This window comes from Ammospiza caudacuta, chromosome 13, assembly GCF_027887145.1.
Source record: "Ammospiza caudacuta isolate bAmmCau1 chromosome 13, bAmmCau1.pri, whole genome shotgun sequence".
Classification (NCBI taxonomy): Eukaryota; Metazoa; Chordata; class Aves; order Passeriformes; family Passerellidae; genus Ammospiza; species Ammospiza caudacuta.
The window spans coordinates 4,850,188-4,863,563 of NC_080605.1; the positions used below are offsets into that span (position 1 = coordinate 4,850,188).

Here is a 13,376-nt window from a genome sequence, read left to right on the forward strand (position 1 = left end):
CTCCTGTAGGCTGAGGCTGCTGGACTTGCCACAGGGCTGGGCACCACAAGTGTCACCTGTCCCCTTTATCATTTCCACTCACAGCTGTCAGGAGTTGTCTGTTGCTGTCTGGTTGCTGTCACTGGGCAGACAATAAATTTCTGATGTTAATTCCTCACAAGCAAACCACCAAGCTGAGGAGAAACTCAATTTCTCAGGCCCCATGACAGGTTAAAAACTATTCTGTTAAAGGTTAGGTGTACGATCACCTTTCAGCATCAAATACAGTTTAGCTTCAAACATGAACAGTTTGCATATTTATAAAACAGGTTCAGCAAGCGTGTATGAAAGAGAGATGTGACATAATATTCCTTTTCCATGGGATATGCAGGACTCCTCTGGCCCCTGCTGAGCCCAGGAGAGATGCTGGGGGAACACTTATCCTCTGCCTCCCTTTGCTGATGTTCTCCCCTGTAAGAATGGATAAATTTACACAAAAAAAATAAATTACCAATAGCAGCCAAAGCCATTTTTTTCTCTAGTGACATGTATTTCTGCCACCCATATTCCCTTCACTGAGAATTATCCCATTAGTTCCACGTGGCCAACCTGCCCCAGCTGCAGTCCCTGCAGAAGCTGTGCTCTCTAGGAGAGCTGCTCTCCATCCTCCCAAATCCTGCCCTCCCAAACCAGCCCCACAGCCTGCCCTGGTGTTGACTGCCCAGTCGGGAAAGGGTGGAATGGCAGCTCTTGGGACATATGCAAATTGTATCTGGATATGCAAACATTTCTCTAAATAATTTACATGTGCTGTAACCCACAGAGCTGCCATGCAGAGAGGGAAAGGGAGCACAGGGCAAGGAGCAAGGCTGTGCCAAAAGGATCTCCTTCTCCTTCCCTCTGCTCTGCTGTCCTGGAGGGCCATGGGATCAGGATTCACAGCACACACACAGAAGGAACACGAGGCTATTTTTATTAGCATATCCAGAAAGGGTGATTTTTTTTGGTGGATGCTGTAATTATTCTCCTTTCTGAACATAATTCAGCCCTTAACCTTTCTCCTTCTCTTGCTTGCTCTCCCTCTGTAGATATTGTCTTTATTGTCAGCCTAATTAACGCCATCATACTTTAATGTCAGCCAAAAAAACCCTCTCTGCAGCAACCTTAATGCAACCAACCAAATTTCATTCCATTTTGCTTCTTACAGAAATGGCAAGTGCATGTTGTCTAAGAAATAAAAAGGGTAATTTCCTTTTTTTTTTTTCTTCCTCTATTTATTTTTGTCAGAGTATGGAATTTATAACTCTGGCTGAACAATGGCCCCCTGAGTGGCAGAGACTCATTTCAGAGACAATCATTGTTGTCCCAACTCTGTCACTGTGGCCACATCAAATCATTATCATGGCTGCAAGCCAAGGGAAGAAAAAAGAACCCTTTTTATTATTGTTTTTCTATCTGGTCTCTGTAACTTGGCAAAGTTCTTTTGAATGTGAATTTGCAAGTCTTAAATGCAACATATTGTGCTGTATTATATTATACTGTATTATTAACCTTGTGTTTTGTATCTCTTTGATATAATTCCTTTGCAAATGCTTGAAGTCTACACAGATCTATTGGGTAGCTTTAAATGCATTCTACAAAGAAACTTTAAATAATACAGATACTAAAAGGGCTTTTATTCTACCCAGAAATTCAGGCTGCTGGCACACATCAGCTTGAAGGAAAATGTTTTGTTTCTGTTCCACAAGCAATATTTTAACTTGTTACTGATATTTTTTTCCTTCTTTTATTATTGTTACACAGCTCCCAAGGAAATGAATTTTTGTTTCAAATTAGTTTTTGAATAAGATATGCAAATTTCTAGTGAGTGTAAACATTAATTGTGTGTATTCTTTCTATTTAGGCACCTTTGTTACTAAAGTAACAGCTACAGATGCAGATGATCCAGTGTATGGAAACAGTGCCAAGCTGGTTTATAGCATTCTGGAAGGACAGCCTTACTTTTCTATTGAGCCCCATACAGGTAGGTGACTCCTGGCTCAGCAAACCACCTCAGCCTGCTCCAGGGGAGGCTTAGGTTGGGAATTGGGGAACATTTCTTCATGGGAAGGGTTGTGCAGTGCGGGCACAGCTGCCCAGGCAGGGTGGGGAGTGCCCATCCTGGAGGGATTTAAAGCTGTGTGGGTTTGGCACCTGGGGCCATGGACAAGGTGAGCTTGGTATCACCAGCTGGGGTCTGTGTATAAATCACACACAGGACAGGGCTGCTGTGGGACGTGCCTTGAGCTTTTCCAGCTTGAGATTTTCCAGCATCACTCTCATTACATGATTATGACAATGGGAAGATGCCAGCAGCTCACACCCCAGGCAGCAGACCAAGAACTTAATGTTACAACTCACTTTATAAGTTTTTTGCCCAATCACACAAAGCAAAAGCACATTGACAGTAGTTCCATCCAACCACTGTAAGCACCCATCCCTTTGGTTAAACAATGCTTGCTTATATAAAATATACCTGCTTGTAAGCCTTAAAACACAGCACACAGAGCTCCATTATTAAGGTTCAAGCTTCCTAATATCTCACTAGATAAACTTTTCTGTAGCTTAGGGAGTTATTCTAGACAAGCATTAATTCACCGACCATTGTTCTATTTGTCCTTGTTTTTCTACATTTTTAAATTATTTTTCTGCTGACCAATCTCATGGCTACTGCTTATCTTTGCTCACAGTTCTTTTGTCTCTGAGGCCTGCCTTTTGCAGCTTTCCCAAAACCTTCTGATTTTGTGGATTCCCACACTTGGCACTGCTGGGGAATGCTTGGGATCGATGCTGCAGAGGCTTTTTCCAGCCTGGAGTAATTCTCTGGTTGTATTTGCAGAAGCGACCATCCCCTGCCTCCTGATCAGGAATGGTGTGGGCAGCAGGAGCAGGGAGGTCATTCTGCTTCTGTTCTTGGCACTGGTGAGGGCACACCTCGAGTGCTGTGTCCAGTCTGGCCTCTCAGCTTGGGAAGGACCTTGGGATGTTTGAACATGTCCAGAGGAAGCAATGAGGCTGCAGAGGGGCTGGAACACAAACCCTGTGAGGAACCCCTGAGGGAGCTGGGGGTGCTCAGCCTGCAGAAAAGGAGACTCAGGGCTGCCCTTATCACTTTCTGCCACTCCTGAAAGGTGCCTGTGCTCAGGTGGGGCTGGGCTCTTTCTCCAGCAGCACTGACACAACCAGAGCACACAGCCTCAAGCTGCGCCAAGGGAAATACAGGGTAGATATTGGGAAAAAGTTTTTCATGGAAAGAGTGATAAAGTTCTGGAATGGCTGCCCAGGAGGTGGTGGAGTCCCCATCCCTGGGTGTGTTTAACAAAGCCTGGATGTGGCACTGGGTGACAGGGTGTGGTTGAGGTGCTGGGGCTGGGTTGGACTCCATGATCTTGAAGGTCTCTTCCAACCTGGTCATTCTGTGAATCTCCTCACCCAGGTGTAACTCAGGTTTCACTTGTGTTCCTCAGTCTGATCTCAGGGAAAAGCACAGGGAAACCAGGGATTAATGGTGATGGTGATGGCAATGTCACAGAGGTCACTGGAGCACTGAAGGCAGAGGCGGAACTGTGTGACAAAACTGCTCAGGGAATGCAGGGCTGGGCCTGAGGGGTTTGAGGAGCATAATGTGGTGTTCAACATGAGTCTACAGCATGCAGTTGAGCTTGGGAATTTCAGTGAATATATTTTATGCTTTCATTGAAAATTCTTTTTCTTTCTTGATTTGTTGGATCAATTTGGGGAGAGAAAGAGCATCAATCATGAGTGTTGGTGTGAAGTTTTATTAGCATGCATTTAGAGTGACTTTATTTCTCTGTGGTTTTGTAGTCTTGAAAGTCATCTGAAAGAAGTGCCAATAAATCCATTCCCTCTTGTTTTCTGTGCATAGGTTGTCCAAACAGCAAATTAATTTAGTTATGTCTAAAAAGCAAGTTTTAAGGTGATTTGATCATATTTCTAATATTCTGTCATCTGTTACTAGAAATCCTTTTTAATCATAGTGAGTGAAGCAGCTGTGATCTCCTAAGGAGAAGAAAAATAAAACTGTTTTTAAAACATATCCACCTGAATTTATACAGCTGTAAAGCAGTAAAACAGGAGTACCAATTCTTGTCCTTTTGCAGAGCAACAAAACTACAAAATAAAGGCTCAGAGGAATTATTAAAGGATGATTTTGATAGATTAAGTGAATTAAGTTTTCTCATCAAAATTAAACACAGTGCTCCTGTAATCTTTAAAAGCTGGAATTTCTTATAATATTTTTGATGAAATTGCATGGAAAAATTATTTCCCATTCCTAGAAATGCCCTAACTTTATGGGACTTTATGGAAATAGTGTGCATCAATAAATATTAATGGATTAGTCCAAAGCAGGTTTTCCTGGTTGAAGGACAGCTATCCTAAATGTGAAAGGGATCTCTGGAATGTGATTCACCCTTTTATTTTTACACTGCATGTAAAATAGAATTTTACAGAGAAATATTCTAGCACAGTACAATGGAAAAAGAGCAGCTTGTTCCAAAAATAAGTGTGTCAAAAAGCATTTATTAGTGAAGGCCCTCAGTTCCTGTGGTTCATTTGTCACAATCAAATGGAAATGTAACTCTGAACAGTTACCTCTGACCCTCAAATATCTAAATATACTGTTGGGTTTCTTAAATATTACAAATTATTGCATGCAGTAATGACTTGTGTGAGATGTCTTAATTAGAGGGGAATTGACTGTAAGGTTTTTCTCTGTTTCTACTTGGGAAAGTTAGCGCCTTAGCTTGGGAACACGTCAGCTTTCCTAAAGGAGCTGAAAAGTGCATTCTCCACCTACACAGAAGATTTTCTTTCACAGAAAAATGGCCTGAAAGAAATATTCCAAATGTGAAAAAATACTTCATTTTCCTTAGTTTTCTTATTTGTATTGCATTAATCCCTAATGCTCAATCCAAAGAAGTAAGTAATCGTCACCTGAGAAAGTGATTCCTGTTACCATGAAAGCCAGAGAGAGCTCCAAAGCTTTTGGTTAACTTGAAAATCAGGGTTTTCCTCCTGTTTCACTGGCATTAATTCCCCCCTCTTCCCTTCATTTCCAGCTACAAATATTCCTTTGCAGAGCAGCTCAGTTACCATGAAAATGACATGTTGGTGTCTAAGGGGGACTCATTGACAAAGAATTCAACTGCGGCCACAGCCCCTAAGTGTCTCCATCTCATGGAGCTGCTTCTGAGTGAATAAATGGTTTGAGATCCACCATTTTTCTAGATCTGTGGATTATCTCAATTATGTTCTTTAATTCGCTGCAACTGGCTGAGTTTCTGTGCTGAGGCTGTTCCCTCTTCCTTTGCCCTTCATCTGTGGTGGAATCACCATCCTGCCCTCACCAAACAGCACACTTTGGGTTGTTTTGGGTATATAAATTCTAAATCTACATGAAAGTTTAATCATTAATCAAGGTAGTTATGTAGAAACTGCAGCCACATCTACAGGGTGAAAAAGACTGTTCTGAACCAAAATTTCCAAAGCAAATATGAAGTGTGCAGATGCTTCTTTCTATTTGTCCAAAGTTTGCAATGTGAACCATCACAACTCTCAGTAGCTAAGCCAGGAAAACACACAATCTTGAGGAAAACATTATCTTGTAGTCCTCAGGACCCTCAGGGCAGGTTTTGGTGTGGGAAGGTGTTTGGATACTGTTGTGACAGTGTACAAATTAAACCAGAGTGGGTATATATATATGTATCACCCCAGATGTGTATATATATGCATTTATATATATATATGTATCGCCCCAAACAAATCAAACCTGAGGATGATCCTCCAAAGATGGTACATATTTTAGGGTTTGAGGGTTGTTTGGGATTTTTTTAGAGGTGTGAGAGGGAATGTGGATGTGTGTACAGCTGCATTTTCTCTGTGGTTACACTTCATTAGTGCCCTGATAAGTTGAAAGCCTTTTCAGTTAATTTGAAGCAGAATTGTTTCTGAACACAGATATTGTGTCTTCCCCTAAATTGAATCAGCATTGCAAGAAATGGGCTGTGTGAGAGTGATCCACTTGATAAAGTAAATATTTTCTGTCATTCATAGGAGTGTATCAAGTGTTATCAAAAGAATAGCTATTGAGAGCTGATCTGTTTACAGTTTTTCCAGATTACTGCCCTTTTATCATGTTTCTTAGAAACCAAGAGTAAATGTAGATCTGTGCAGCTCCCAACACCAGGGCAGTGCTGTCTGTAATTTCTGATTTTCCTGGCTCAGAGTAAGAATTGTCTGACCTTCCTGCTTGGTTTTAATGGCACATGGAGAGTGAGCCATGGGGAATTATCCCAACCATGCCCCCTGATATCCCAGAGCAAAAGGAGACAGTGGAGGAGCAGGGTGTGGCTCTGTGCCTGTGCTAAGCAGGGATTGTCGCACCTGATGTGAGGGAAGCAGGTGTTTGCCATCCTGCATTTTGGCTCCTGGATGTGCCCATATCTGAATCACTCTCAGCTAGAACTCACATTACTCAGCCTCCTCCTCACTGAAACAATTCTATAATGCTGGGCACAAAGAAACAAGTGCTGGTGAGTGACCCATAAAACAATAATTTTCCATTACCTGAGATGAAAAATGCATATATTGCTGCAGTTCTAGTTTGCAAGTTCTTCTGTAAGAGTTATAGGCACATGAAAGGAGGTAATTTGGAAGTTATTTTACACTGAGTGCTCTGAATGTGGCTTAGGGTAAATGTTTTTATGATGGCTTGTTCTGAATGCTTTTCACTTTTTGTAGGTGAATCTTATTGTGACCACTGGTTTGTTGGATAGAGATTGGATATAATTAATACATGACAAAGATAAAGATTTAGATTTTTTTTTTCTGTGAGCACCAAAACTTGCAATGTGATGGCATCAGATTAGTAACAAAACTCATGGTGGGCTGAAATATATTCCTTATATCATTATGGTTCCATCTCAGTAAGTGATGCCAGGCTCCCTGCCTAGTGTGTTTTATTTATAAAGGTACAGCAGCTGTATGGATTCTCTCATAATCTGAATTATGACAATACAAATGCTGGGAAAGGGGGCTCCTTAAGACTGCTAAAAGTAGCTGGAGTGCACTTCTCACTTTTAAGCTTTTTCAAGGATATTAAATCATGACTGTCAGCTTTAAAATAAGATTATCATAATGAAAAGTAATATGAAGTGACACTGTGTTCTACAATATAGGGATGGCAGAGGAAATACATTTTCAGCTGTGTCTGACTTATTTACATTTCACATGAACTTAAATAATGTCACTCCTACACATACCTGAAATATAGTTACACAAAGAAGGCAAATTACAGCAAAGCCCTGCTGCACTAGAAAGCACGTGGGATTGGTGGAGCACAAACACTTAATTTGGCTGAAAAAAACCATATTTTAAGCACTGCCATCTTGCATATGGGCACTGGTACAAAGCCAAGGCTCAAGGAGGTAAAACTGAGATGGGTGGAAGAGTCAGACCCAGGAAGATGAAGACTCTCCCCATAGAATGTGGATACCTTTGGAGAGTGGGTAATTGTGGGGTTTCCCCCTACACCTGGTTTAGCTTTCAGCTGGAAGAGCACGTGCTTTATCAGCAGAGTTTTTAATTTAGTGTGTGGCCCTCTCTGGTCCACAGTGCTGAATCCCTGAAATCAGACCATACATGAATAAGCCTGGGAGGAATGAAAACTTCACTCAACAGCAGCCAGGCTTGAATCTTTTATTTTAATTTTCAGTCTTGCCTCCATTTAGACCTTATAGAATCCAGCAGAATGCAAACAGGTAAGGGACCAAGAGGAATAAACCAGCACCTTCTCAGTTACAGATATGGTTATGAGGTTCATGCTATTTCTTCTAATAGCCTTCTTCTTTCTTCTGGTTGTAAATTCCAGTTTATTCCCAGTAGCACAGGGTGTTCTCAGAATATTGTGTGTAGGGCTGATAAGAGCTGCCATCATAAAAAATAAAACCCAAAAAACCACAAGAACCTGCTGAGATACTGAGAAAGTTCAAAGCAGGGTAGCTGAGGTCAGGAGAGTATTACTTATAATGAAAGATTGATTGAACTAAATTTGTATAAACTGGATCAGAGGTGATTAAAGAAGGATATGAAATCACTGCACAAATATTTGAGAGGTGTTAATAAAAGAGAGACATGGGGACTGTTTTTGTAATTCTTCATGATACAATGGCAAGGAAGGAAGCACTTCAAGCTGGAGAGAAATGGGGAAGCAGTTTTGGTCCAGAAAGGAATCTGCTGCTGTAAGGGGAAAGTAATGAGCTGCTAGGAACAGAACTCACTTGTGTTCAACAGAGCCTTCCTAAATAGTTCAGCTTCTAAATACTTTAGATCTAAACCCTCATGGGATTAGTGTAGAGAAAGTACTTGTTAGACATGAGTCAGAGTGTGGATTGAGCTGCTGCTGCTTTCCAGCTCATTTTATTGACTGCTGCTGCTGCCATGGCTGTGCCAGTTACTGCAGATTTCAAGTGAAGTAAACTCCTAACTGAAACAATAAAAAGAGGCATGAACTGGGATGGGTGGGTGCTCTGCTTTAGCAAAGAGGGGTGTAGAAACTCCTTCCCATAGAATTGTAATATCACAGAATCAGAGTGGTTTGGGCTGGAAGAGACTTTAAAGCTCATGTTGTTCCACCCCTGCCATGTCAGGGACACCTTCCCCTAGAAGAAGGCAGGTGTGTGCAGAAACATCCAGCTCCATGAAGCCCAGAGAGCAGCACTCCCAGGGCACCAGTGTGAAATGGGAGCCTCCTCGAGCCAGGTCCCATGAGCTCTTGGAGGTCTATTTCTCACCCAAGATATCTCAGCTACCTTTGGAGGCATAAAATCAGCAGGATGGCTTCTGTGGTAGTGTTGGAAACAAAAAGGTTTTAATGAAAGGCAAAATAACAAAACTTTTTACCGATCTAGATGCAAGAGGTTCTTGCTCCTGATAAAATACTCACAAAAGCCATTGATTTCTTTGTTCTCCTTTTTCTAGTAAATTGCCCGGGTGGGACTTTTTGGCTCATGTCCCATTGGCTATCCTTAAGTTTAATGTGAAGTCTCCAAGCCTATGAGATGCCTTTTCCACCTAATTGAGGAGAGAAACTTCTGGGCTTTCTTTTTTTAGGAGACAAAGGATAGTTTTGTCACTCTGTCAACAAGGGGCACTATGGCAGTGTGATTCCAGGACCATTCCCAGGGCAGCAATGTGGTTCCAGGAACATTCCCAGGGCAGCAGTGTGGTTCCAGCACCATTCCCAGGGCAGCAGTGTGATTCCAGCACCATTCCCAGGGCAGCAGTGTGGTTCCCCAGCACTGCCAGGGGTTCCAGGAGCATTCCCAGGGCAGCAGTGTGGTTCTAGCTGCATTCCCAGGGCAGCAGTGTGGTTCCAGCACCATTCCCAGGGCAGCAGTGTGATTCCAGCACCATTCCCAGGGCAGCAGTGTGGTTCTAGCTGCATTCCCAGGGCAGCAGTGTGGTTCCAGCACCATTCCCAGGGCAGCAGTGTGGTTCCAGCACCATTCCCAGGGCAGCAGTGTGGTACCCCAGCACTCCCAGGGGTTCCAGCACCATTCCCAGGGCAGCAGTGTGGTTCCAGCACCATTCCCAGGGCAGCAGTGTGGTTCCAGCACCATTCCCAGGGCAGCAGTGTGATTCCAGCACCATTCCCAGGGCAGCAGTGTGGTTCCCCAGCACTGCCAGGGGTTCCAGGAGCATTCCCAGGGCAGCAGTGTGGTTCTAGCTGCATTCCCAGGGCAGCAGTGTGGTTCCAGCACCATTCCCAGGGCAGCAGTGTGGTACCCCAGCACTCCCAGGGGTTCCAGCACCATTCCCAGGGCAGCAGTGTGGTACCCCAGCACTGCCAGGGGTTCCAGGAGCACACCACTGCTCGCTACCATTGCAGTGCAGGAACCAGAGTCTGTTCTCACTCTGCTGGGAGCCTTTTCATGTCTTTGTGTACTAAACAGTCTGTGCAAGCCGAGGAGATGTGTCAAGGTGTTTGTAGAGTTTGTAGAGAGGTGTGTGGTGGCCCTGTGAGTTGTCTTGGTGACAGCCCATTAGGAGAGGGCTGGGCTGGCACAGCCAGAGCTGAGCTCAGTCAGTCCTGCAGCTCTCCCTCGTTAGCCACAAGTACAAAGTGCAGCTATTATGGATCAGGGATTTAGGACTGGGCCCTTCCAAGAGCTGTCCTTGTGATTAATAAAGTAAGTGTAAAATCACTGCAGGGACGTTTGAAAACAGTTCTGCTGGTCTGCAGCTGGTAGAGCTGAGTGGCTTAAGATCAAGGCAGATTGGCATTTGGAAAGAAGCGATTTCTGCGCCTTGAGTTTATCAAATAATAGCAGTAACAAAAAAAGCTGATCCCGCATATATTTCTTGCATTTCAGAGCAATAGCTCTATCATTTCAGAAAGCTTGTGAGGTACTTTGAACTTGACCGTTCCTCATGCTGAGTAGGAAAACGGGCAACACATCTAAATAATGTGCTTCAAGGGCCTGAATTAGAGAGAGGAATTTGAACTACACAGCTGGAGCTAGAAAGCACCTGAAAGAGAATCCAAGGCTACTTTCTGTAAAGTGTCTGGTGTAATCACAGCTATTAGATTGCTACAAATAAAATGCTAAGGAAACGAGGTGGTAAATGCAGTGGCAAATGTTTATTTACTGAATTTGTTCTCAGCTGGTGGGAGAGTGATCCTTTCACCATGCCAGTGAGAGGGTCCCAGGGAAAAGCGAACAGCTGGTGAGTAGAGCTGAAAGCTTTGAACCCGTTCTCTAAAACCCAGAGGCAAGTTCACCTGAATTAAAAAGGCAGCATTATAATGGGTGTTATCCAGTCGTGTAGTTTAGGATACACTGCTAGCAGAATGCACAGAGAAAAGCAGGTAATTTCACATGCCATAAAAAACTTGAAGGGTTTATTTCAGAATGAAAACAAGGGCAGAAACTGCAAAGATTGTAGTACTATAAGCTAGAAGAGAAAAGACAATAAATCTTAGATTAAAAAACCCAAATTAATAAAAGCATATTCAGCCTTGAGCTCTCTGTTTACCTAAAAAGTGCCATCTTCCCTATACACTTTCTAAAAATAAGCATTAGAATAAAATACATACACTATTATATTCTCTATTGAAAATATAAAAATGGTGCAGAAATACACAATGTAATGTAGCATTTGATTCTTTAGTCACTACTATTTATTCTTTAGTCATTATTTCTAGTCATTATTTTTACTGTGTCTAATGTCTTTGATTTGAAATGTATCTAGATCTGAATGTAGTTCATCCAACTCCAGTAATTAATAACTATTATAGAAAGTTAGGCAGCCTTGCTAGTGATTGCAGATATGTTTCCTGTCTTCCTTAGAAAAGAAACAAGAAATTAAAAGATTTGATGATAATTCTTATTAAGGAGGTTATGATAAGGGTAAATAAAATCAAAAATAGTGGATCAGTATTCCTGTATCACATCATCAAACAACATTTTTTTAAACTTAGAGTAAAGGTGGTTATGATCTACTAATTCTTTAAAAATTGTGGCACAGGTTTTCCACAGATCTCCAAGTAAAACTTTTTTATGGACTGTTATAGCATCACTGAAGTTGCTGTGCTTCATGGGAATACAAAGAATGCCACTCATGGCTCTGAAGAAATTGCCAGATTGATTTTCAGGAGTTTGGGTCCTAAATGACTGTTATATTTAATAAGAATCTCCACCAAGATTCTAGCGCGGAAGGAAGATCAAAGCAATTACTTAGCTCTTGCAAAATGAAGTAGGGAAAGTTCCAAAGTATCAAAGTATGCAAGCTGAAATAGCAGGAAGTCTTCAACAAAACCTGGGAGATGAATGGGATGCTTGAGAAAGGCTTTTCAGGGCCAGGTTCCAATTTTGCATAGTGCCTGCTTGGTTTTGTTCCATGTGCTCAATTAATATTATGTATAGTTTTATAGCATTATCATAAAGAGATCCTTAAAAAAAGGAGACAAAAGTGAAAGCCAGGCCATTCATTCTGTTGCTTTTTTTGCTTCTTTCTTTTCATGAGCTGCAGCCTCTGCCACTTTGCTTCCTTTCCCCTGGACTTTCTCAGTGACACCGTGGATATTCTTCCAAATGGGTTTTTGAATGTCGTCCCCAGTGGTGCATTCTAACTGACTCAAGTTGTGAGGCAGATTGTGCAAATTGTGCAGTCAGGACCACTGCAAAAGTAAATCCCCTTCTGCAGCTGCTTTATTTGCAGTGGGACGCCGATGGCTGTTCAGGAAAAGCAACTCAGCCAAAAAAAAAAAAAGGCACTTCAATATTTGGAGGTTTCATCCTTGGAAGGAAGAGTTTGCTTCTTGACTTCTTTACCTTCCAAGCTGTTTCCTGATCTTTCCAGCCTGAGGGAGAGGAGCTGTAGGGAAATTCTGGGGGGTTCACGTTCAGTGGTTGTACCACATGTATGTCTGTGAATGTTTTCATGGCAGCAAGGTGTGGGAATTGTTTCAGGCTATGTGAAAAACACCAATCACTTGTTTTTAAAGTTTTAAAAGTTTAATAGTAATAAAATGGTTATAAAAATAGTAATACAATTAGAGTAATAATAATTTGGACAATTTGAATTAGGACAATATGAGACAATAGAGACAAAGTGTTAGGGACGTCCGGGTACCTTTTCTGGGCAACACAAGCCCGAAAAAGATCACACATTAACAGAGGATTAACCCTTAAAAGCAACAGCCTGACATATTCATACACCTCATACATGATGCATAAATTCCATTCAAATACAGGATTCTGTCTGGTCATCATCATCTTCTTCCTCTGAATCCTAACAAAAAGTTTGTTTCTTCTGATAAGGGAGCAATAAATTCTCTTTCTCTGAAAGATTCAGGTGTCCTGTGGCTGCTGTCTCGCTGCAAGTCCTTTCTTTAAAAAAAGTATCCTACATAGCATAGTTTCTATTTTAACAGTTTTTATAACCTAAAACTATATTTAACACAGTACTTAAGAGAATTAATACAGCATTACTTTCTAACACAACACATATAATATTCATTTTAACATTTGCTAAAAGTCAATCATAAAATACATTCATTTTTCAAAGGTACAAGGAGACAAAGCCTTGACTTAGACATTATGGAGGGAAGGAACCTCATGTGAGAATGCAATGAGTGCCATTAGCCCCAAAAAGGACCAGATTTTCCCTTCCCATTCTTGGCAGATGTTTGACTGATACATTCTCAAAAACTTACAGGAATGGGAACACTGCAAATTCTACAGGCAGCCTCTGTGGGCTCTCCCCTAATGTTCAACTGCAACCTTTCTTGGTGCAGCTGAAACCCATTTTGGGGTTATATTTTAGGTCCATTA

General features: G+C 41.9%; 1 protein-coding gene across 1 annotated transcript in view; it reads left to right on the forward strand.

The window, feature by feature from the left end:
• CDH8 (cadherin 8) overlaps positions 1 to 13,376 on the forward strand; it is a 148,067-nt gene that overhangs the window by 58,725 nt on the left and 75,966 nt on the right. Inside the window, exon 5 of the mRNA XM_058813798.1 lies at positions 1,883 to 2,002. Coding sequence (XP_058669781.1) covers positions 1,883 to 2,002 — 120 coding nt within the window. The remainder of the gene's footprint in view (positions 1 to 1,882; positions 2,003 to 13,376) is intronic.